Source organism: Leucopleurus acutus (genome assembly GCF_964270905.1).
Source record: "Leucopleurus acutus genome assembly, chromosome: 17".
NCBI classification, from domain to species: Eukaryota; Metazoa; Chordata; class Mammalia; order Artiodactyla; family Delphinidae; genus Leucopleurus; species Leucopleurus acutus.
In genome coordinates this window covers 42,602,931-42,628,461 of record NC_139159.1, presented here as the reverse complement: position 1 = coordinate 42,628,461, position 25,531 = coordinate 42,602,931, and the positions used below count along the sequence as shown (strand labels likewise).

General features: G+C 43.6%; 1 protein-coding gene across 5 annotated transcripts; it reads left to right on the top strand.

Moving 5' to 3' along the window:
• Positions 1 to 8,018: 8,018 nt before the first annotated feature.
• Positions 8,019 to 24,499, top strand: TP53INP1 (tumor protein p53 inducible nuclear protein 1). Of its 5 annotated transcripts, XM_082858657.1 has the most exons (5): positions 8,019 to 8,218; positions 14,792 to 15,052; positions 15,642 to 16,002; positions 18,470 to 18,507; positions 19,614 to 19,721. In XM_082858657.1, the coding sequence occupies exons 2-4, from the start codon at positions 14,941 to 14,943 to the stop codon at positions 18,489 to 18,491; spliced, it is 495 nt and encodes a 164-aa protein (XP_082714783.1). In that variant the 5' UTR covers positions 8,019 to 8,218; positions 14,792 to 14,940; the 3' UTR covers positions 18,492 to 18,507; positions 19,614 to 19,721. The 5 variants fall into 5 exon arrangements, with proteins under 5 accessions (XP_082714783.1, XP_082714782.1, XP_082714779.1 ...); XM_082858656.1 differs by lacking the exon at positions 18,470 to 18,507 and having other exon boundaries at positions 15,849 to 16,002; positions 19,614 to 24,499; XM_082858653.1 differs by lacking the exon at positions 18,470 to 18,507 and having other exon boundaries at positions 19,614 to 24,499.
• Positions 24,500 to 25,531: the final 1,032 nt, after the last annotated feature.

Here is a 25,531-nt window from a genome sequence, read left to right as displayed (position 1 = left end):
TCTACCAGTACTGGGACCGTGACCTGTCTGCTCAGGTGAAAACCACCGTGTCAAGAAGGAAGTGCTGACAACTCTGTGAATACACTAAAAATCAATGAATGTACAATTTAAATGAGTGGATTTTATGACAGCTGAAGTATATCTCAATAAAGCAGTTTCAAAAAAAATGAAGTGTTTGCAGTCAGAGACCCTGTGACACAGAGGCAGTGAGCAACTCAGAGACTGTGTGTCCATGTGTCAGTTAACTTTGTACAAAATGTGAAGCCAAGGTTTATTTACTGATTGATTTAACATCTGGGCTCCGACACACACGTGCTGTGATAAGAGAGCTTAGAGAAGCAAAATCACAAAGCCACGTGCTCCTTGGCCTGGTGAAAGAAGGTAGCGATCTGCATGTGAAAAGTTGATGATGTAACCAGCTGAAACCGGTGGTGACCTGGAGCCCAGCTCAGTTCAAATAAATAGGCCAACGCTGGGTCACAGATTCCAAATATTCCTGGACTTCCTGGGGGTGTTTCCGTTCACCAAGCAGTCAGATAGAGCCTCACCTATTTCTCCTCCTTCCCCTTCCGTGGACCCAAGTCTTCCCTCACCCCAGCAGAGCCCTGAGTGCAGTGCTAGTAGGTAGCCAGGACAGCTGTAATTCCATATGTGATCGTGTTTCCTCTGCTTCTTTCCTGGGGAATTATTACAGTTATTGCTGGTATTGAAACGGAGTTGGTGAGACAGTGAGTCTCAGGGTCAAGTTAGTGACCTGGTTACGTTAGTGACCTGACACTTTAACACCTCTTGATCCCATACCTTCTCAGTCTTCTTGTCTGAATAGTCCTTATCCTTCTACCTTCTAAACGTCAGAGGCCCAGGCTGGCTTTAAATATCGGTAAAAAGCTGACATGTCACACATTTGCATCAGAAGCCCCCAGCTGTCCCTCGAGCTCCAGGCTCAAATACTCAATTGCCTGGAACATTTCTCCTGAATATCCCAAGAGCATTTCAGACTCAACATGTCTGAAACTCCAGGTTCTAATTTCCCATCACATTTAGAATGAACTCCAGGGCTTCCCTGGTGGCGCAGTGGTTGAGAGTCCGCCTGCCGATGCAGGGGACACGGGTTCGTGACCCGGTCCGGGAAGATCACACGTGCCGCGGAGCGGCTGGGCCCGTGAGCCATGGCCGCTGAGCCTGCGCGTCCGGAGCCTGTGCTCCGCAACGGGAGAGGCCACAACAGTGAGAGACCCCCGTACCGCAAAAAAAAAGAAAGAAAAAAAAAAGAATGAACTCCAAATTTCTCGTCCCTGCTTGCACGTTCCCTCATTACTCTTTGGACCTCATCTCCTTCCGCTGCTCCCTCCCTCACCACCCTCCAGCCACACTGCTGGTCCTCTACGTACAGCTGGGGTGGACTTTACACTTACTGTTCCTTCTGCCTCTCCTACGAGTCACTGGTTAGAGCTTCACAGAGCCTATTCTGTCCTGTACATCACTCAGGGCTTGACTCAAAATTCACCTTCTGGAGAGGATTTTCTTGACCCACTGTCTCAATATCACTCTCCTGAAGGCTGTAGAACTCAATGTTACACTAATAACATTTAATAACATGTTATTAGGTTACACTAATTATATTTTAATAAGCTCATACTATAGTACCCAGCGTTATATTAAATGCTTTACATGCATGATCTTATTTAATCTTTAGAACCACCTAATGAGACATTCTTATCATCCCCATTTTATAGGAGAGGAAACTGAGGCTAAGAGAGGTCAAACCCAACATCATATAGTTTGCACTAAGGTCTGATTCCAGAACTGTGCTCTTAACCATTAAATTCAGTTGCTTCTCTCTTTAAATGCTGTTCTTTATTATGGACAATATGGCTTCTAGGAGTTTACTTTCCAGGATTAATTAGTTTCAATTGCACTTGTGTCTGAGGAGGTAAAGTAACTCTGGTGTATCAGTGTGTTCTAGGGAAGGGTTTATTTTCCAAACTCTGGTTTTAAACATTCAGATAATACAAAATGCAGGCTTCATAGGGACAAATTCAAACATGGGTTCAGACCACCTCTGTGGTTCTTGCTTATAGACTTATTAAAGAAGATGAGGGTATTTGGCTCTGAACTTTGTTGTTTGGGGCCACTCAAGTTCTCCAAAGCTATTAATGCTTTTAAGCTTAGGTTTTTTCTTTTTTATAAAATCTTATTTCTACAAGGTGATTATAAACAAAATCCTTAAAGTAAAATCCTTAGAAAAAGGTCAATGTGCTGATGAGAACAAACATTATCAAAAACTTTTACGTGTCCCAGGCACTTTCCTGCTTTCACTGTCTCTTACGTAGGTATTATTTCCCCTCTTTTACGATAGAGGAAACTGAGGCACTCAGAAGATAAATAACTATCCCCACTACAGCACAGGAAATCTGCAATTTCCTGTTCCTTCCTTCTTTACCAGACAGCACATGCCCCAAAGTGGTTTTGCCTTCCCAAGATGCCACACAATTGACTACCTGAGAGCCATTCTCTGACACTTGTTCTTAGGGCTCTGAAATTTAGTTCCGTGACATAATGATAAACACGAAAATTTACTTCTCGGGGACCTATATGCCTTTGTGGAAGTGTGGCCAAAACCCAAAAGACTACAAAGGAATTTAAAGTTCTGGGCCAGTCCTCTTCAACTCAGGTAACTATCAGATACCAGATCGTGCTAAATTCTCAGTGACACTGTTTAGTACGAGAACAACGCTATTCCTTGAGCACAAGGACTCTCTACTTGCAACCTTTGCACTGGCTCTTCTGGCTGCCTGGGCTGCCTCTTCCCTCATGTCCTTCTGTCCTCAGAGAAGCCCGATGACCATCCTACCTCCCCACCAGCCTCTCTCTAATCCTGTATCCAGCTTTGTTCTTCTTCAAGGCACTCATTACATTCCATACTTATCAGCTGATTGTATCTCCTCCATTAGAGGGAAGCTTCCTGAGGGCTGAGACTGTTCACTGCTGTATCTCCAGTGCTTGGCATAGAGTAGGTGCTCATTAAATAATTACTGAATGGGGGCTTCCCTGGTGGCGCAGTGGTTGAGAATCTTCCTGCCAATGCAGGGGACACGGGTTCAAGCCCTGGTCTGGGAAGATCCCACATGCCGCGGAGCAACTGGGCCCGTTAGCCACAGCTGCTGAGCCTGCGTGTCTGGGGCCTGTGCTCCCCAACAAGAGAGGCCGCGACAGTGAGAGGCCCGCGCACCGCAATGAAGAGTGGCCCCCGCTCGCCACAACTAGAGAAAGCCCTCGCACAGAAACGAAGACCCAACACAGCCAAAAATAAATAAATAAACTAATTAAATTAAATTAAAAAATTTTAAAAAATAAGGTGATTAAGAATGTTCTGGAGTCAGTTACTGAGATCCTTAGTTGTGAGTTCTGGGGAAATTTATTTCATTAAAAAAATAATAATTATTATTACTGAATGAATGAATGGATGTTGTAAACACAGCAGGCCTGAATGAATGGGTGGGTGATGTTCAGTCTTTATGGGGCTATACTATTCACATCCCCCTTCTGTCTGAGCTACAAAGGGAGAGATATGACTACTCCTTCCAGAGGAGTAAACAGGAAAAGAGATCCCAAAAGAACAGAAATCAAAAACCCTCCTGCCTCTGATGAGCAAGGCTTTCATGGCCAAAACCATAAAAAACGTGGACATTTAAGAACACGAATTAATCTTGCAAAATGTAATGGATCTTTAAGGTAGTTAATTCCAGCAAAAAGAATAACCCAATAAACAAGTTTTCCTTAAATAGGCAGACTATGCAGGCAGTGTGCGGCTTACAAAAGTAGCAATCTCATAGTCTGCATCACCCTTTTGAGAAAGGCAGCAAGACACGTTCTGCTCAAGCTGTCCCCAAAACAGAGTGATTCATGCTTACAGACCCCACCTGGGGCTGCCTCTGGCACATGCAGGCTGTTGGGCAGTGACCCAGAAGTAGCCGTGTGAGTGAAGAGGTAGCTTTAGCAGCAGAAGCTACAAAAGACCTCTGCTCACACACTTCAGATAACGGCTGCCACTGCCCTGGGACTGGTCGTGACTGCCCCACCCAGAGGGTCTCTTCAGCTTCATGGCTCCCTGGGGTGTGTGCTGGCGTACGGAGGGCCATTCTAGATCATAGATCTAGGCCACATCCATGAAGGGATGACTCACCTTCTGCTCTGCTGTAAGGATGAGTTTTAATATAATTTTAAATAACTGGACACTTTTCTGTGCATTCACCTAGAAAATAAAAAGGCTATAAAGTCAGGACTTTACAGAAACTGGAGAAAGCACACTAGGTCTGGGGAACTGTTATCAATCACTCACAATCCAGCACATACCACCACAGCTCTTGGGAGCTCTTCTCCCCAAACACTGGCTGCTGAGTGAGGTGGTCCGGCCTCCCTTCTCCTTTCTGGAGCCTCAGCCAGAACACAGACCCTTTTCATTTTAAGGATTTTATTTCTAATCACCATGTGGATACAGGGTTTAAAAAACCGAATCTGCCAGAGTTACAAAGGTTCCAAAGTCTTGAAAAGCTAGGACACAATGGCCCTAGTATCATTTCTGACTTCTTCCTGAGATGGCAACTGGCAGCCCAGTTAGATTTCTGTTGCCTGTTTTTATTTCAGAAAGTGGAGTTCACCAAACGTCTCGCTTTCTTCTGTTCCAGGCTTTCTGGAGACCAAGACAGACGCTTTTTTTCTTTCTCTTATGACAATAGATTTCACTGGAATTCCAAATGATTGTTTTCTCAAAATTCACCAAAAAAAAAAAAAACCCCAAAAAAACTTCTGTCTTTCCCAGATACTTGACAACATGCTGGACGGATGGTAGAAGCCCAGCAGACCATATGTGTTGGTGGACGGACTGAAAATTACCTGGGCACACTTCATTTTTGGAGTCTTCTCAGTACAGACTGAACGACTTGTTGCTTTGTTGCTCCAAGGTTGCCCTGAGCAGCCAGCCTATGGGGTTCTCCACGTGCAGCTTGGTAGGAAACAACGTTCTTCAGCAGCCTTGATGCAACTGGCAGGGTAATGGCCATAGACTCCCTTTGTTAACAGGAGGCAGGGGTATTAGCTGTACTGTTTCTGGATGTTGGCAGAAATGTGGTCCTGCCCTGTGGTCCTTCAGAGCAAAACTTGAGGTTGAATCTCTTTTGTTGGGGTAGATAAGGCAGTGTATTGAGCTCCATGGAAAACAGACAGGAGGACTCTGACAGATGGGGAAAGGGTCACGCCCACAGCAGGGGGTCAGCCTAGAAGTGGGTACTATAGCAACCCACTGAGAATTACCCTGTGGATTAAAGGATGGTTGGATTCACTGGGTCTTCCCCCGCTGAGTATTTGTCAGCCAACAGACAAGAGGCTGGTTTGCAGCTGTGTGATTTGACAGTTTGGTTGGGTTCAGACAGCTCTGTGCTGTGGAGGTGACATTACCCCTGAGTCTCACTGCATGTATGTATGTAAACCAGGGGCACACCAAGGAGAAACGCAATGGGAGCCGCCCACTCTACATGCAGTCAACAAGCAGTGAATTTCTGTGTGTGTGCATGTGTGCCTGTGTGTGTGTATAGAATTTAAAAACAATAAAAAAACTGACTAAAATTCAGTTTGCTTTTTATTATTTTCATGCTCCAACAGTTCCAAACAATGTACAGTGATAAAATACTCCTCCCTCATAGAAGCAGACTTCTCCCACGCCCCCTCCTCCCACCCTTGGTATAGCACTGGGATAAACAAGCACCAGGTGGGACGATTATAAATCAGCAAGAGAGTAAAAAGAAAGCAAATGACTCCTGAGATAAGATAACAAAATTATCCCCAAAACTCTGCTTTGTGAAGTTTACAGAAGGTTGATATGTATGCTATGGGCCTTTCTCTTGTTTTGCTTTGTGTTTTGGTGTCCTATTGCTGCTTTTAAACCACCCCACCCCCAACATTTAGTGCCTTAAAACAACAGTCATTTATCTGCTCACAATTCTGCAGTTTTGGCGGGGCTCAGTGAGGATGGCTCATCTCTGTTCCATGTGGTGTCTGCTGGGCTTGAACCTTCCTGGAGGGCTTTTTCACTCACAAGTCTGGTACCTCAGCTGAGACAGGCTGAACATCTAGGGGCTAGTCGGGCATCTCTCTCTTTCCATGTGGTCCCTCCACATAGCTTGGACTTCCTCACAACATGGTGGGCTCTTCTTATGTGGTGGCTGGCTTTCCCCAGACTGCAAAGCGAAGCTTTCAGGCTTGCTTAATGTCTGGTCTTGGGAGACCTCAAACATTATTTCTGCCACATTCTATAGGTCAAAGCAGTTACAGGGCCAGCCCAGCTTCAACGGGAAGAAAAGATAGACTTCACTTCATGATGGTGATATTGTTGTGACCATCTTTGGAATCATCTACCTCACATTGTTTTCTCTGTCATAACAAGGCATTGTATGCTTTCACATTGTCTTTAATGGTGATAAATTTTATCAAGTTGGAAAAAGGTAGGTCTCAGTGTGACCTCTTAAAAATTAGATCCTTAAAATTATCATCATGCCTGGGTTCTGAATGGGAAGATGGTCTCTTCACGAATTGCTAAGAAGAAACAAGAGACTATGGGGCTCCTAATGTAGCACTGACATTTGAGAGAAAATACTAGGATTAGCCAAAACCTAAAATCCAAGTTAAACGTTTGGTCTACTTTCTGAGAAAAAGTCAAATGGCCCCCGAATTTTGGTTATTACTTCTGGGTATCAGACAATCCCCCGCACTTTGATTTACACCCTTTAAAACCAGTATTGTTGGAAGCAGACTGACCACAGAATACTTGTGAGGGCCAGAATGTGAGAGTCAGATACTTTCAGATACTTAATGTATGATACCTGTTGAGGGTCGCTATAAATTTCACCCTAGGTTAGAGAACCGCATCTCAGTCCAAACAAGATCAATCTAAGAGTGGAGACACATCAAAATGACTCCCTTGCCTTTGCCAGACAGTGAATCCATCTATACGGGTACAGAGCTTTGGTTTGGAAAGTATTTTCAAGCCCACTGTCTTACTTTCCTCTCACTATAAATAACCCGGTGAGCAGGTAGGCAGTCGTGTGAATGCCCACAGTTTGTACTGCGTAAACAGCAGAATAGAGGTCATGGGCTCCCTAGGTCACAGGAGAGCCTGGGTGCAGCCACTCTCCTAACTCTTCTTCCTCCAGGATGCTCCTCGTCTTCCATAGCAAAGGGCCTCCAGGCTCCTGACGTCTCTGCCTTCAGGTCTGGTCTGATGGCCTCTTCTGCCTCGCCGGCCTCTGGGTTGAATTCTGAGCTTGCAGGCGAGTTCAGTCAGCTCCCAGTGTCAGTTACCACAGCGAGGTGGGGCCTGGCTCCTGGTCTCAAAAAGGAGGTTGGGTGGGCGGCATCCCTGTATCTGGAGCCCAGACTTTCTCTCCTAAGAAGACCAAGAAGTTAAGTGGGCCTGCGTCACAGTCTTTGGCCTCCATCACCCTCCTCAATGCCCTTAATTTTCCTCTCAGAGCAGAAAACACTTTGTGTCCCTTTACGCCCCAAACGCTCGGCCCCTCACTTGGCCAAAGGGACAGCTGGGGCCGGGGCTCTTCCTCTCCCCTTCCAGTTCCAGTTCGTCCTCACACTCCAGTGGGTTCCCATTTTTGTTCGCCCCCAGCCCCTCCTCTCCTCTCTCCCAGGCGCCCCAGTACCAGCTCCCACCCCCACCCCCTCTACCCCCGCTTCCGCTCGCCCCTCTTCTATCCCCTCGGCGCCCGGGCTTTGTTGCCCGGGCTTGTTTCTAACTCGAGAGCGTCGCCCGGCTCGGCTCCAGGTCACGTGCGTTAGTGACAACCTCTAGCAGGGCGGCCCCGGGGCCCCCGCGCCGCCGATTGGTGGGCCGGGCCTGGCGCGGCCCCGGGGCGGGGCGGGGCGGGGCGGGGCGGGGCTGCCCGGCGGGCGGGCCCGACGGGCGGGCGCAGCGGCCGATCAGCTGTTCCGAAGCTGCACAACAACAAAAGGAACGAGACGGGCCGGCGGCGGCCAGTGGCGCGGCCACAGGAGGGCTGGACCGGCCCTGCGCCCCGAGCCCCGCGCCCGCCGTCCGGGAGCCGCAGCTACCTCAGCCGCCCCGCGCCGCCAGCGCACCGGTTCCCGCCGGTCCCCGCCAAGCCGGGCACCCGCTGCCTTCGCCGCCCGTCCGGCTGCTGGTCGGGCCCACGTAAGTGCGGGCGGGGCCGGCGTCCAGGGCCGCTCGCGCCCGGCCGCCCCGCGGCGTTGCCCGACCCGCGCGCCCTGCCCTCGGGTCGGCCCGCGAGCCGCGGTCAGTGCGCTCCCTGCCTCCGCTGCCTCCGCTCCCTCCGCTCGCCACTGCGGGCCGGCCGTCCACCCGCTCGGCAGACCCTCGTTGGTCCCGGGGTGAGGGCGGAGGCGGCGCCCGGACACGGGCCGGCCAAGCCCCGGCGAGGGGCGGCGGTTGGGTGTTCGGTTTCTGCCTCCTCCCCAGAGTGTGGCCTGTTTTCTTGGCCGCGGCGGGACCTCCTCCTCTCTCTCTTCCTCCTCACTCCCCTCCACTCCTCCTCCTGCCCTCCGCCGTTGGACTGCAGCTGCCCGCTGAGGACTCGGCGTCGGAGCCCCCGGCTCCGGAGGAGCGACCGCGGCCGCCGCCCCGGGACGCATCCCCCCCAGGCCCGCGGCGCCGCCGCTGCTCCTCCCGCAGCCCTCCCAGCGCAGGGTCGCGCTCGGCAGCGCAGCGGCTCAGTTACCCGGCGACCGGCGCCCGCCGAGTGTCCGCCTGTCCCTTGCATGTTCCTTGACCCTTCTCGATCTTCCACATCACTGTTTGAGGTTGCACGTGTGGAAAGAGCAGTTTCCCTGCCCATCAGAATTAAAACCCTCATCGTTTTGATCACTCGCGCTGATTGGGTGCTTCTCATGTGCCATATACTATGTGAGGACTTTACATGCGTTATCTCAAATTGATTCCCACAGTAACCATCTGAAGTAGGCTGTATTACGCATAGGAAACCTGAGGGCCCAGAGAGATTGAGTAACTTAACCAAGACTACACAGACAGTTAAAGGGAATTGGTTTTTCTCTTTAAAAAGTTGCAGATGAATTTTACTTAGGGATTCCTTGTTTTTATTGTATTTCCTAATTACACCTGCTCATTATCTTCTATGTTAATTCCAGTTAGAGTAGATTTAGGAAGAGCTCCCCTCCCCCCTTCCATCGTTCGGAAAAGAACCTTTTCTGAATACAAAGTAGTTTTGGGAAAGGGGAGTGGAAAGCGACCCATGGGATCATTGAACAGAGGTAATAATGAGGTGCCCCAAGATCTTGAAATCACTTGCTTGGTAATTGAAATATATATTTCATTGCAGATGTGAAAAGCATTAGGAAGCTTTTGCTTTTAAGTCACAGCCACTGTAATCCTGAATTGGCAGCATAATTTTCAAAGGCTCCTGCCTGGAACCAGGACCTTACTATTTTCTATGACTAAGGTCTCGTTTGTTTTTCCATCCTGTCTTTTGTTCTTTTTTGTGAATGCTCCATCGCTTGCTCATAGCTCTCTTGGGAATGGTCCCACTTTCAAAATTTAAGGTTAACAGGCTGTGAATTACCACTTACTGCTGTCTTTGTCCGCTGTCATTCAGCCTTCAGAGCCAACCTGGTGGATCCTAGGGAGAATAACCCCCTTGTAGCCAGTTGAATAGGCTGGGTAGAGTGGAACAAGCAAAGACAACTTTCTTCGCTTGGTTTTAATGCAGTTTAAAATTTATTTAGAATCACTCGAATCAGAATGTTTATTTTTCTAAACTAGTGAGAGAACGATCATTTTGAGGCTGCTTTTTGATGACGATGTGTTAATTTAGCCATTTGATATTTCAAAACTGTCAAGAAGCCACAAGTGTACACATAGTTAGAAGTTAAATCATCAGAGTATTTTTTGTTGTTTTTTTTTAATTTAAAATGTTTTGGAGCCGCCTACTGGCAGCCAAAAGCAACGGAAAAGTGCTGTTCTCTGAAGTTCGTAGAGCCAGAGTTGAGGCTGGAAGGAGCCTGAGAGATCCTGTGCTGGGGTGGGGTGGGGGTGGGGGGGCAGGGGGGAGCAAGGCCCTTGGGACCAGACACACACTCTAACGCTGGCCCTAGCGCTGACCAGCTCTGTCGCTTTTGAGCAAGTTACTTAATTTCTGAGCCTCAGTTTCCTTATTAGTCAAATGGGACAAATAAGTACCTCAAGTCTGTCACATATAAGCATTCAGTAAATTGTAGCTCTAATATTTTTTTTTTTTTTTTTTTCCGTATGCGGACCTCTCACTGCTGTGGCCGCTCCCGTTGCGGAGCACAGGCTCCGGACGCACAGGCCCAGTGGCCATGGCCCACGGGCCCAGCTGCTCCGCGGCACGCGGGACCCTCCCGGACCGGGGCACGAACCCCCGTCCCCCGCATCGGCAGGCGGACTCCCAACCACTGCGCCACCAGGGAAGCCCTCTAATTATTATATAAACATTTTGTCGATAAAGACACTCAGACCCAAGGATGCTAAGTGACTTGCTCACAGTCATACAACTGGTTTGAAGTGAACTTGTGGTTAATACTTACTAGGTGCCTGCTGTATGCCTGCTTTTAAGTGATACATACTTAATCCTCACAATGGCACTACCCTGAGAAAACTGAGGCACCGAGAAGTTACTATATATCCTGAGTACACACAGGTTCCGGGGAGCTGAGTCAAGATTCCAAACAAAGCAGGCCAGCTCCAGAGCCATGCGGCCCCTAGGTTGGTTGCTTGTCTCAAAAATGAGAAAATAAATCGCACGAACAAGCTCTTCCAGACTAGTAACTCCTTTTCTGAGTTCTCAAACTAGAATCCTGTACCCCGTAAGTATTAAACTCAGCCATCTTTCTCTGCCCACAGAACATTTCTACTCATGAAATATGAAAACATAGATGATAAAAAAAAAGAAAACATTGATGATAAAATGTTAGGTAATAAAGCGGGATACAAAATTGTGCGTGCATTAGCCTACAATTGTGATAAAAAGAAACTGTGTAGAAGAAAATGTACAATATGTTAACAATGATTGCAACAAAGCATGGAATAATAACTAGTTTCCTTATTTACTTTCCAAACTTTCTAAATGTGGTTTGGTTCATTTTATAATGAAAAAGACATTTTTTAAAAGGGAGGGAATGGAGGTATTTTGAGCCAAGCAGAAGAGGGACAAAGCTGCCTTCTTGAAATGCTGGGGACCAGACACTGTCTCTTTTCTCCACTGGGGTGAGACTGCCAGGCTTGCAGGTGCCCCAGAGAACAGCAGCGCCACCTAACCTAGCCTTCATTCCTCTACCTGTTTCCTAAATTGCAGAGCTGTATTTGTAAATTTGTCCTCTTAGGACACTTGCTTTCTCTGGAATTTTTCACTTTAGTTTTATCATTGTCCTAGAGTTGTGAATACGAAAAAGTCAGTGGTATGTGGTGAGGAGTGAAGTCTGAAGTTCTGCTGTGCCTTTCAGCTCCACATAGAACCAGCCCCATGGAGAGCCTCCATTCCTGGGTGGGAGCCAAGGTCAAGAGTAGCAGTGCCTCGGTAGGGACAGTCTCTGGGTCATTGAGAGGATAGGCCATCAAGACATTAGAAAGATTTTTCTAAAACAGTATTGTCCAATAAAAATATATATGCATGTTTAAATTTTTAAGTAGCCACATTAAAAAGGGGCAAAGAAATAGGTGAAATTAATTTAATTTATATATTTTATTTAACCTAATATATCCCAAATTAAATAAGATTAAAAATTTAGTTTCTCGGTCACACTAGTCACATTTTAAATGTTCATTCACCTAATATCCCTGGCAGCCACCTCACTGAACAATTTTAGTGTATTGGGGTCTCTCCAACAGCTCCTGGTGCTTTGTGACAGCTATAGAAAGCAGGGCCAAAGGAACTTTGCAAAGTTAGACCAACCTCACTTCAGGAAACCGAAAGAAGATTGACTTGTGCCGTCCCATGGAAAGCTCCTCCAGAGACCCCTTTCCTGTGGCAGAGCTGCATGTGTTCCAGGCAAAACCTGGCTTCCATGTTATGGTTTTGGAGCTGCAGCCAGAGGGTGCAGTTTGCAGTTGGGAACTTGCAGCTGCCCAACCACAGTGGCCCCAGCATGTTTTCTGCCTTGTAGCTGCCACTTAAGTGGCCTGGGCCCCAGTGACTTACCTCATGTGGCATCACATTTGGGGGAGAAGGGCTCACTCAAGACGAGCAAGGTTTTCCTGTGGGGTGCTCCCTCCCCACCCAGCAGCTCTCACTGGGGCAGGGGCTGAGTCCAGCCCTGTACTCTGGAGAATTGGCATTATTCTCCCAACCGGGTCAGCAGACACAGAATTGTAGTTGGGGCCGATACATGCCTCCATAATTTAAGAGAAATGGGGAAAAGATTTTGAAAATATCTTTTTTCCCTCCTAGCATATATGCTCAAAACCTTTATTTACATATCAGCTCATCAGCTCATCGGCTGTTTACCCATGGGATAGATCATCTTTTGGGATATGTCAGGCCAATTACACAGCCCGCTTTTCTTCTAAATTCTCTTACATGGAATAGAAATCTGACTTTGTGTTCTCGTACTAGAGCTCCAGACTCCTGGCCATGTTGCTTCCCAGAAGGGTTTCAGGAAGACTGGTTATGCAAGTGATACTTCCTGTTTACCCGCTTTTCATAATGGATGGCTGAGGATGACAGATTGTGGCCACAGAAGTATTCCAGTGCCGTCTGTGCACACATCTGTAGTACTGCACGTGGGCAGTAGCCTGCAGTGTGCACATAAAGAACTGAACCAGGAGCCTCATCAGCTGCAGAGCCGAACTACATTTACAGCTAAAGATGACTGTCTTGAAAGTGAAATGTCAAGAGTCTGAAGTTAGGGATTCAAGACTGACACTCCCTGGATGTTCTCACCCACTCTTACGGTTCCTGTCATCCCCTCTGTGTTGATAACTCTCAAATCTGTGCCCCCAGCAGACACCACGCTCTTGGACTGCAGAGTCCTGTACTCAGCTGCCTTCTAGACATCCCCGGTGTGGGATTTGCAGATTTCCACAATTCCATGTGTCCAGAGTGCACAGCCTGTACCTCTGCAGTGTTCCTCTTCCACTGAACTATCCCACCATCCCCCCAGTTGGTCAGGCCAAAAACCTGGGGCATCCTTGACCTTTCCCTCCCCTTCACTTCTGGCTTACAAGGTCCTGCAGGATCTGGTTCCCGCTTAGCCCCCGAGCCCGCTCTCAGGACCGTCCACCTGGATCTTGAGCCACACCGAAGGCGCCACATTCTCACTTATCTGCACATTTTCACAGTGTTCTTTCTCCTCCTTCCTCCGTTCTTGAGCTTCTCAGCCATTCACGATTGAAGTCATTGATTTCAGGTGTCCTTGCCTGACCTCTGCCTGTGTGGCTTTGAGGAGCACTGGTACTTCTCCTCAAGTGGCACTCATCACGCTGGGTTGTTGCACTTGCCATGGGAGGGCCTTGTCTACTGCTGCCTCCGCTGCACTGAGCGCTCGGCCTGACCCGTAATAGGTGCTCAGCAAATATTTGTGACTAATAGTTGACATTGACTGAGAATCTTGTACCAAGTGCCTTGCTAAGTAGGTTGCCTGCACTATCTCATTTGACAAGAGTAGGATCTGGGAGACTGTGTAGGAGTGGTGATTGGCAAAGTCTGGAGAGACACCAGTTGGCTTCAACCAGGGTGAGAGTGGTGGAGAGAAGTAGGTGGATTCGAGCCAAGTGTGCAGCTAGAGGCAACAGGGCTTGCTGGGAGTTTGGATGAGGGGTGGAGCGCGGGGGTAAGGATCAAAGGGAGTCGAGGGTAAGGGCTAGGCTTTTGGCCTGAATAACTGCTGGATGCTGCTGCCTCTCCTTCCTGAGTAGGGGGTGAAGGGCAAGTGTGCCTGAGTATGTTTGTAGGGGAAAATTAAAAGATCTCTTTGCTATTTGGGGGGTTTGATACGCCCATCGGGTAGGCAGGCAGAAATGGATATATAAATCTGGAACTCTGGAAGAAGATCAGATGAGGCTGGAGTTCCTCATTTAGAACTCACGGGAACTCCATGAGGTAGAACCACTGCCTCCTGAAATATTGACTTCCTTACTCTTAGGGCATAAACCACAGAGCCAGCATTTGAACCCAGGCACAGTGGTCGTTTCCGGTTCTAGTTGCTGTTCACCTGAGTTTTCTACAGTTTGACTTTCTCCATGCCAGCTGCAGGAATTGTTTTGAAGGTCAAAGTACTTACAGATTTTAAATGTAATTAGGTGTGCTTAACGATCATATGCAAAAACAGAGCGGAGAAAGGGTGTCAGGGAAAGGTGAGGGCCTGGCGTGATAGTGGTCACTCACTGGTCTCTACTGCGGGCTTCATTTGGCAGCTTCTGGCCAGTTGACCATGAACACCCAGTCTTTGCTCTACTTACAGAAAAGTAGTATTTCAGTTGACACACGTTGTTCAAATTTATCCCTTATTATGAAAGCACAGGTGTGAAAAAGAACCAACCCCTTCTTTTGCACACTTTGAGATATTTACAGGTTGTGTTTGAGTACTCGATTCATAATGTTTGTAAAACAGAGATATTGCACATCTTGTGTTTGAAAGAAGGGAAGAGCCATAGCTGTAGGCTAAGGCATGTGCTTTTTTCTAAGGGTGGGGATATGTGTGTGTATTTTAAAACCACATACACGTATTACATAAACGTGCTGATTTGAAATAACCTTCTTTTTCTCTTTTATTTTAGGGATAATGACTCTTCTTGCTTCTCGCCTAAGTTGAATAAGCAACTTGTGCACTTTAATCCCCTGTCAGTGCCATCAGGCTGACAGAAGACAGGTTTTTGAAATCTCAGCTATAAAGACATCCAGCCAAAGTCTCAGTCTTGCCTTAACAATGTTTCAGAGACTGAATAAAATGTTTGTGGGTGAAGTCAATACTTCTTCCAACCAAGAACCAGAATTTAGTGAGAAAGAAGATGATGAATGGATTCTTGTTGACTTCATAGGTAAGGGTGTTCTTAGCCGTTAATCATCACAGCAAAAGTGGAAACTCTTGCATCTAGTTTTTGCATAAGTAAACCAGTAACTCTGAAGGTTTTTAAGCCTTAAAAGTAAATAAACAAGAATTTGTCTGAAAAATTTGCAGGAAGCATTCTGTGCCGGATGATCAGTCAGGGAAATTGTTTGATGTCAGACTTTGCAGTTTTGCAGCTCTTACACCCCAATCAAATCAGAGGCACTTTAATAGAAAATCCTCATACTAGACAAGCAGTAACCCATTTGGTGCATTATGTGTTTCCTCAGCAGAAGAGAAACAGCCTTAAAAACTGTTCCTGCAAAACCAACATAATCCATCCCTACAGTGATACACACCCCCCAACACACACACACACACACACGCACACACATACTAGGTGCTGAGAAATTATAATCATTGTGAGTGAATATGAATGGTTTTGTTTCTGACCTAAGTAAAGGGAGGAATGTGAGCATCAGCTAACAGCATCATCTCTTCTTTTTCTGTGCTCTGATGTGATATCAATGTGATACTCCTATCCCGTGGGACTTCAACGACGTGTGTGGACTACGATCTAGACACTTGCACTGGTTTCTCAGCAGCAGAAGACGAGGAAGAAGAAGACATCAGTGAAGAGTCACCTACCGAGCACCCTTCAGTCTTTTCCTGTTTACCCGCGTCTCTCGAGTGCTTAACTGATACAAGTGATTCCTGCTTCCTCCAGTTTGAGTCCTGTCCGATGGAGGAGAGCTGGTTTATCACCCCTCCCCCGTGTTTTACTGCAGGTGGATTAACCACTATCAAGGTGGAAACCAGTCCTATGGAAAACCTTCTCATCGAACACCCCAGCATGTCTGTCTATGCTGTGCATAACCCCTGCCCCAGCCTCAGTGAGGCCCACTGTGGGACTGAGGAATTTCATAACCCAAGCAGTCCCAGGTACGTTGCTCTCTCCACAGACAGTCTGTTTAGTATGCATTTTATTTATTTCTACTACAGTTCAAAGCTGAGTTTTTAGAAGATGCAAAGCAATCTTATAGAGATTCATGAAAGTCTATGCCTAGTGCACAAGGCAGTTGATGGTATGAAAAAACTTATTCCTTTTAGATTTTCAAAAAAGTGAGTTATAGCATGGCCCCAGTCACGTAATGGAGAGCTGTGTCATTTATAAAATCATGCTACTGAATGGGAGGAAAAGACTGGCCTTTCTGCTCAATATCTTAGAATATAACTCTGGCACTTTATAGACTGGATTATTTGGGGCATCAAATCCGACAAGAATAGTATATCTTAAAATAAATCTCTTATGATCTTCCAAGTAGTCCTAACTAGGTCACGTCAAATGGCGCTGAACCTTAAAACCTGAGGAATCTCAAGCATGAAGTAAAACGGCAGATTTACCAGAACATTTTGCTCGGAGGGTTGTTATCTGCCTTATGGAGGAAAGATTTCATACCCAAACCATGTTTTGCTGTTACACGGGTGTCCCAAGTGCTCTGAAAGGCTCTGTTCGAATGGCAGATAGGTTGAGGGCCTGGAAAGGTTCAGGGAGGGTGCCTGGTCAGTGATGTGTTCCAAAACAAACTCACAGTCTGTGGCCTTCATTCAGAGACTATACTCAAGATCGCTCCCACCCACTAAAATAAAACCCATGGCCACGTTAATTAGCTCAAAGTCCAGCTAGTCCGTGATGCATGTTAGTGGAAGGTTTCCTATGGTAATAAAGTATTTGCAGGATGCTGGTACTGACTTAGTTCCCTTAGTACCTGTCAAGGGAACAGGTGAATTGTGGTTCGTGCTGTCATCCAAAAGGCCTCTTTTGGGATTGTCCAGCCTCCAACTCTACTAACTAGACCACTGTATATATCTTCTATTTCCTGTTTGCCAAATATAAACAAAAGCCCAGGCAGCTCCTTAATTTGTTAACTTTACCAGAGTTTGCTGCACTCTCAAGTCTCAATATTGTAGATGATCTTGAATGAGGATAAACATACACTTGTACCAAATTGAAAAACAATTTGCTTATATAGTTAACCCAGGCTTTATACTGGGTAAGATCTTTGATGGGAAATGTTACTTTAACTGGCACTGTATTCCACACTATAAATTTATCAAGTGGTTAATGTTTCAGGCATTCCAACAAAAGTTTAAAATATAATTTTTTGGAAGTGGTATTGATTTAATTGCTTTACAGTTGATGCAAATTAATTTCTTCAGTTCTTAGAAATTCTTTCCACCCTGATTTTGATCTCATCTTTGAGGAATTCCACTTGAGAATTTACCGTGATTAATAGCCCCTTTAAATTAGTAACATTTGTATATTTACGTTTCAGTATTTTGTTTTAATTGTGTGTGTATACATATATGTATTCAGCAGCTTTGTGGACAACTTATTATAGAAGCAGTACATAGGCACTACAGAAAATTAGAAAATGCAAAAAAATTTTAAATGACGTTCTCACTACCAAGAGATGAATACTGTTAAGACTCTAGGTCATATCCTTCCAGATTGTTTTTTCTGAATGTGCCCATGCACAGGTACATACACCATTTTAACCTAAGTGGCATCAAGCTGTATGTACTATTTTATAATCTGCTTCCTTAGGCAATGATCTCTACCTTTTTTTCCAGTAAAATTTTACTTCGTCAACTACACAGACCATTCTCAGATTTGCCCGCTAGAGTCCAGAATATTTCATCTAGTTTGTCCAAACCAGCATCCAGTTCAGGACCTTGCACTGCATCTGGTTATGTGTTTGCAGTTTTGATGCAGTGAGAATGTTCATTTTTTTATATCTTGTTTGTTACTGTATCTTGTTATATGTTTTGATATAATGTTGATATAACACATAGGGTAGTTAAACATAAAGGATCAAATGAACACAATTTTATATGAATTCTTTTTGAACATAAGAAAGTACTGCAAATTATTATAGTTTTATAATAATTAAAATTTTTTTAACATCTTTATATTTGGATTTGAAATTCTTATAAGAAAGGCCCACTAAATCAAGATAGAGATAAGATGTCACCAAAATTAGGAGGATGGCTCTGTAGTAAATATTTGTATTTTCTGAGCAAGAAATAAATCATATATCTTTCAAAAGTTAGATTGTTTCCATCCTGTCTATCCTTGAAGAGATTACCATAAAGCACATAAAAGTAAGGTGCTTCATAATTAAAGATGGGCTTCAGAGTATGTACTTTATTGCATTTTAGCCTTTATAAATATTGTTTGTGAAGGTTTATGTGCTATCATAATCTTGAATTAAGTAATACATGTGCCTTTAATGACCCATAGTAAACCAGTTATAATAAAGAAAAGTTGACCACATACTAATAGTAAAATTAAATAGCATTTTAAACCTTACTAGTGATTTAATAGTTCACCATTTAACATTTGTAGGGCCAGGAAAAGCTGCTTATAAGACTCACTGGCACAGAGTAAGTATATTCCCTTTGAGACTGTGTGATATGTGTATCAGTCTGAGCAGGGAGGCGAAGGACTCGAGGCACCCACCTTTTAGAAACCACTGTCTTTATTTTCACTGCTCTCTATTAGTTTCTTAATGTGACCTGCTTTAATTCTACCATTTAATAAAAACAATATATTAAAAGATCATTGTGTTTTCCTCTAGTGGTTATAGGCAGAATATATAACTGCCTTTCCTGTGTAAAATAACCCTTAAAAATCTTGAAGTTCTTCATTATGTGTAAATATAGTTTAGATCTATTGATTAGCTTTTAATATAGAAAACATATAATAATTACGTGGTTTGTAGCCATATTTTAAGATTGTGTTCTCCCTAAGGGTTTTTATAACATTGCTATGCAAATGCCATTACAAAATGTGCCCAGTTGTGATATAAATTTAAAACTTAGAATTGTTTTCTGTAATAAGCAGGTAGCTTCTTACTGAGAATTTTAAATGAGTAGAATTTCCTTATGCATGTTTCTAGTAAATACAGATTTAAAGCTTGTTACCTAGAACATTTTACTTATAGACAGAAAACATCTGTGAAGGTGCTATTGGCGCAGTGCATCAGTATCAACCCTGCCTCATAACCATGGTCTTTGGAATGTGACCTATGTTGGAATATTGGTTGAGTCAGTTAGTAATTGTGACCTTAACGTCTCTGAGCCTGAGTTTTTTGATCAGTAAAATCTGGGAGTTAATACAGTTTCCTTTTAAGGTTGTAGTGAGAATTAAAACACATGTTAGTTCCCCTCCTAGGAAGCTTATATAAATGTGTTTGTGTATAACTGAAATTCACTCAAAGCGTAAAGCATTTTTTAAAAAATACAGCCCACTTAATTAACCACCTGTGGGTTCTATGGCGTATTTCGATTGAAAGTTGGCTTCTCCTTTATACCATTATCAGTCAGTGTGGTCACTGACTGATATAAGCTTGTCTGTCAGCCATGAGACACTAAGCTCTCATTCAACCATAAACAAATTAGTGTCGCAAATTGAGTTGCCAGGTAGCTTTTGCAGTCTCATTAATAACATACTCTGTTGCTTAATACATCCCCATTTTTTTCTGTTTCAGAGTGGAAGCTCAGAATGAAATGGGGCAGCACATTCATTGCTATGTTGCAGCTCTCGCTGCTCATACAGCTTTTCTGGAGCAACCCAAGAGCTTTCGCCCTTCCCAGTGGATAAAAGAACACAGTGAAAGACAGTCTCTGAACAGAAATAGCCTTCGTCGCCAAAATCTTACCAGGGATTGCCACTCTCGGCAAATCAAGCACAATGGCTGGGCTGTCCATCAGCCCTGCCCACGTCAGTACAATTACTAAGAATTTCAAGTGTGTTTGGTTGGTTTCTCTTGGCTTGTGCATATGTGTGTGCATGTGTGTGTATGGACGATGAATATGCTGTCTCTTTACAGACAACTGATGACCAATCACACAGTTTTATCGGTATGTTTAGACACTATCTTGAAGACCAGATTTACATGCTGTGTATCACGTAATGCCTTGCTCTTAACATTTACTTTTTTGTAAATCTTTTCAGAATATTTTTGGAAACATATCAATACAGTTACAGTGTTTAGTGTTTGGGAATGTCTTTAAATCTATTGCGGTGTTACACAAGTTAGCAATTTAAAGAGATTTCTTCCCAAGTACGAGAATAGGCACCTTTCAATTTCATTTTATTTGGTATTAATCAATCTTTTGAGTAAGCAGAAATTTATTCTCAGGGTCAGCCGTACACTTTATTGACCAGTACTTGATAATCTTTTCTGTATATAGTGAATACATTTTTACACACTAACACGAGCATTAACAAGTGATGTGGTTGCCGCAGATATAATGGAATTATGGCTGAACTTTCTTTTGGAAGAAAACTTGATATATTTCTGTGTGTATGGGTTTTTTATTTCCCAGATTAGCCATACAGTTCATTTTGGAATTCAGGTACATTAAGTGTTAGCGAACAGTACATTCAGTGATTCCGATGTGACTGTGTGACATGGTACAGACATTACAGGCATCGTGGGACAACAGCACTCGTCTCACATGCAGAGGGATTAAATTAGACCTGTGAAATTATATTTGAAAAAATGTGTGTCCATAACTAACCCATTGGTCTACTGTTTAAGTTGTTTGGATTCTTTCCTGCCAGCTCTGGCTACTCGCCACCTCCCATCAGCTGTAAATTCAGAAGTACTTGTCCTAGCACTTGAGTGACTTCCTATTTATATGTGCCCAAGGGAAGAGAGAGGCTTTATATTTCCGATGCAGTGATAGATCCTCTGCCACGGAGACTATCCTGCCGAGTGGCAAGCAAGGGTGAAGGGGATCCCTGGTGACATCTCTTCATAGCATCTAAATGAAGGGTGACAGGTTGGCTTCCTTGAGTTTTCATATTTTTGTTTTAACTCGGGCTTCGGGCAAAATCTTTAACCACTTTGGCCTCTGTTTCCTCCACCAGTGGGGGAGCAGTGGTACGTACCGCCCTCACAGTTGTTGGGAGGACTGTTGGGAGGACTGTATACTGACTTGAAGTGGGACTGCCGAGAACTGATCCTTGCGTGAAATTCCAGGGGCCTCTCTGCCGAGACTGGTGATGGGGGTGGGGCTGCAGCAACTCCTCTGCCACAGCTGCTCCTCAGAGGCGATGCTAATGAAGCCGGGGCGGGGCTTCTTTCACACAGAGGCCAGTTCACTCAGCGCAGAGGAAATCGATTTCCTTACCTCTAGCCACTCACTTTTATTTTTTAGCGCTGTAATGGGTTTCGCTGAGCCATCTGCACTCTTCACCAGCTCCCTCTGAAATTAAGTTCAACGTATTTACAATCCAAAGCACATTCTACATAGAGCAGTACAATCACCTTCATAATCAAATAGCTTATTTTTCCATCTCCTCTGCAACCCTAATTAAATAAGTACACCGCTATACAGTGTTGTCAAGGGCAAAAGCAGCATATAGTTATATGAAGTATTAGTATATTCTTCAGTAACCCTGTAGCAGTTGGATGCAGGGAACCATGGGAGATTTTTTTTGAGCGAAGAGCTGTGCTCTTCTGACTAGACTGGGGTATGTGGAGCCGGGAGAGGTTCAAATAGCTTAGATGGTGGTGGTAGGTTGTTCGTCCACTGGCTGTGCTGAAGGGCCAGGAATGTCTCTTTAGAACAAGAGTCTAGATCCCCCTTCCCTCCTTAGTCCCCTTCCATTTCAGCTACGCCTTTATTTATTTGTTTTCTAATAAGAGGCCAAGTCTGTAAACTTTTGTCACACTGAGCTAGAAGTTATTTTGTTACTACTGTGTTTACCAGAGCTGGGAGATAAGGTAGCGTTTTCGTGGAGGTGTGTATGTTTTCTACCGTGGCTGTTAAAGGGCCGTATGTTGCTAACTTGAGCATAGATGTAAGCCTCTGAATACATGGGGGTCTCTTTTTTCATATATTAAATGCAAGTTGTTAGTACCTCACGAGTTAAAGAAGTTCAGCCATGAGAATTTGTTTGGCAGCATGAACAGATTTGTATATAAAACTGCAATGGTCTTTTTTTTACTATTATTTTTTCAGATTTCCTAATACCTTAAATACATTTACATCTCTATCAGTTACTGACTTTTTGTTTGCCTTATTTGGGCCAAGTTTTTTTATGCTTTGTACCTGGAAAACAAATGATTTCAGTCTTTGCGATGTTTTTTCAGTGTAAGGGTTACCACACACCATCCGTGATATCATACTGTCGTTTCTGTATCAGTATCTAAGGTTTCTGTCTAAAATTGGCACATGTAAGCATTAAAGAAAGTGGTTATATGATGCAGTTGAAGTTCTTGGTCATTAGATGTTTGTTAGGGATCTACTATGTGCGAGACATTAAGACCAATAATAACAGAGAGTGATGTTGACTGTTTTCTTTGAAACATGGCTGAAATGCAGCTTATTATAAGTTTATTATTTTTGCTTTTGTAAATATTAGTGGTTTTCAATGTGCTTTAGTGCATATTCCTTAAACATTTAAGCAGTGAGAAATAAGACCCCTTTGAATTTAGTGCTCTGTTTCTAAACTGATAATATAGAATGTTACTTGGAAAAAGTCTGGAATATGTGGTGCACAGAGCAGTGTTTCATGAATGAGTTTCTTAGTTTTTATAATGCACCATGTTTCTCAAAGTTTGTGTTTTTTGTTAATAAAACATTTTATAATGTATATCCTATGCTTATTACTTTTTCTTCTTCACTTAGTTTGATTATGTACTGCACCGTAAGTTGAAGATTAACCACCCGTTATTTATCTTCTGTGGCAATTTATAATATATGTTTGGGTGGGTGGGGAATTTTTGGCAGAAGGTGCAAAGTGATTGGATTTTTTACTTACTGTTCCAGGGAGCTTTTTTAACGTTCATTTCCTGTGCATGTTTTCAGTTCCCATGCAAACTGTTCCTGTTTACATACCTTCCATGTTGTATCAGTACTTTGATTCTAGTGAGATGACAGTTTACTTAAAACTTGAGAGGGCCATTCAGCATTGCCTAATGTTTTTACTTCTCAAATCTGTGTAGTACACTGGTTTGTAATCTCTATGTCTTCCTTGAATCTGGGTGTCTTTGCTATTTCTCTTCCTCCTCAAGGAAATATATTGTCTTATATACTCTTTAAGAAAAGAGAGCAAAGAAGGGTATCTTTCTTATTCTCATTTTCTTTGAGTTGGAAACAAACAAACAAAAAAATTGAAGGACTCCAACTAGAAGATAGACATTTAAATTTAAATAGCTTAGTGGAGAAAGTTTAAGAGTTTCCAAGTATTAGTTTTTGTTTTTAGAATCAGTTAAGAGACTGCTCCTTGTACTGGAGATACTAGCATATGTTTGTAATGTTACCTTAAAATTCTCTTTTTATTTTATAAGTCCCATACATACTGGTTAAATTCTTTAAAAAGTTGGGCTACTATCATGGATACGTTCACTGCCATCGGCCCTGTTGATTATTATAAATGGCATCCTTATCTACTTAATGCTTAAAGTTTTATATAAAATGCTTTATTTAGAAAACATATAGTGGTGTCAGCCTTGCCATGTACCAATTTCACTTGAAATGTGACACCAATTAGTGGTTTGGGGTGGAGAAAGAGGTCCCAGAAAGCATACAGATAGGATATCTTTTCCTATTTGCAACAGTATCCTTTATGTGGGAGGAGAAGTTACTATTCCAAGGAAGGCAGCTTAAGTGGATATTCTTTTGTGTGTCACTGAGAATTTTCCTTAAAACATTTTTTTAAATTGTATCATTGTTAAATGCCCAGTTTTGCTCAGTATTTGCCTGAAGTTTTAGTATTTGTTTTCTAGGAGGGCTTCTAAAAACCAAACCAGTACTTGGGGAGGTTGGATGTGTGTGTTTCCAGGCTTGCTGTGTATGAGTGGTTTTGCTTGCTTTTTGGTTGTGTTTTCCTCCAGAGGTGTGGAACCTTAATCAGTAATTGTGTGTGTGTTTTTTAAGTGGCTTTGGTTTTTTGTTTTTGTTGTTTGTTTTTTTCTCAAGTAAAATTGTGAACACATTTGCTTTTCAAGGGCAGGGCATCAGTTCTAGAGACTGAAGAGTATTTGTAGGTTGTACTATGTGCCTTCTTGATGTCTTTCTGGACACAATTTTTTTTCGACAACTTGAAAACTCAAAAGGGACATTTGATTAGGTTATATACTGTACATCAATCTATGCACAAATGGCAGCTTGTTTTCTTGAGCCACTGTCTAAATATTTTTTTTCTGTTTTTATAGAAGGTTTTTATACTGATTAGTTCATAGATTGTCAGTTTTCTACACAGACTAAACAATACAGCACTTTGCCAAAAATAAGTGTAGCATTGCTTAAACATTGTGTATTAACACCAGTTCTTTGTAATTGGGTTCAGTGGTGTATTTTGCACTACCTGGAGTTATGGTTTTTAATCTGTCAGTAAATAAAATGTGCTTTAACTTCACATTTGTCAGATTCTCTTATTTTTGTCTTTATGGTCATTAGTCTTAAAACTACATACAACTTACTTAAAATACTTGCTTTTTAGTTTTACTTGTCCAAAAGATATATTTAATATGCACTTTAAATACTTTTTTTAAACTAATTTTTATTGGAGTATATTTGATTTACAATGTTGTGTTAGTTCCTGCTGTACAGCACTTAAAATATTTTTTTAAACTTGCATAAATTAGCATATTAACATTTTTCATCTAAAATGAATAATCATTTACGTGAACATGAATTTGAGGATGACCCGCAGCCAGAACCTTTTCCCTCCAGCCAATCTGTATTAAAAAACAAATATAGAGGGGCTTCCCTGGTGGCGCAGTGGTTGAGAGTCCGCCTGCCGATGCAGGGGACACAGGTTCGTGCCCCGGTCCGGGAAGATCCCACGTGCCGTGGAGCGGCTGGGCCCGTGAGCTGAGCCTGCGTGTCCGGAGCCTGTGCTCTGCAACGAGAGAGGCCACAGCAGTAAGAGGCCTGCGTACCACAAAAAAAAAACAAAACAAACAAAAAAAAAACAAATATAGAATTTAATACACTGGTTCTTAGCCTTTTTAAAGCAAGCTTGGTGAATTCTTACTAGCTCCTCTCTCCTCTTCCAGATAAACGCAGACACAATCTTACATAAACATTTCAGGACAATATGGACATCCCTGAGGTCCACTGATACCCCCTATTGTGGCACTGTAGTGTTTTTTGGTTTTTTTGTTTGTTTGATTGTTTTTGCCACACCACTCGGCTTGTGGGATCTTAGTTCCTCGACTAGGGATTGAGCCTGGGCCGGGACAGTGAAAGTGCCGAGTCCTAACCACTGGACAGCCAGGGAATTCCTGTGGCACTGTAGTTTAAATAGACCAGTAAACATTCAGAATACTTGAATAGGAAGCACAAAGAATAACTCCTATATTAATGGATCCTTGGGGAAGAGAAGCATTCTAGAACTATAGCTTATTATTTCAAGACATTTTTATCATCTCTTGAGACTCTCAGC

Coding starts and splice junctions, on each gene's coding strand:
- TP53INP1 (XM_082858653.1), top strand. CDS start 14,941: ATGTTTCAGAGACTGAATAAAATGTTTGTGGGTGAAGTCAATACTTCT. Junction 15,053..15,641: donor GATTCTTGTTGACTTCATAG/GTAAGGGTGTTC, acceptor ACTACGATCTAG/ACACTTGCACTGGTTTCTCA. Junction 16,003..19,613: donor CATAACCCAAGCAGTCCCAG/GTACGTTGCTCT, acceptor TTTCTGTTTCAG/AGTGGAAGCTCAGAATGAAA.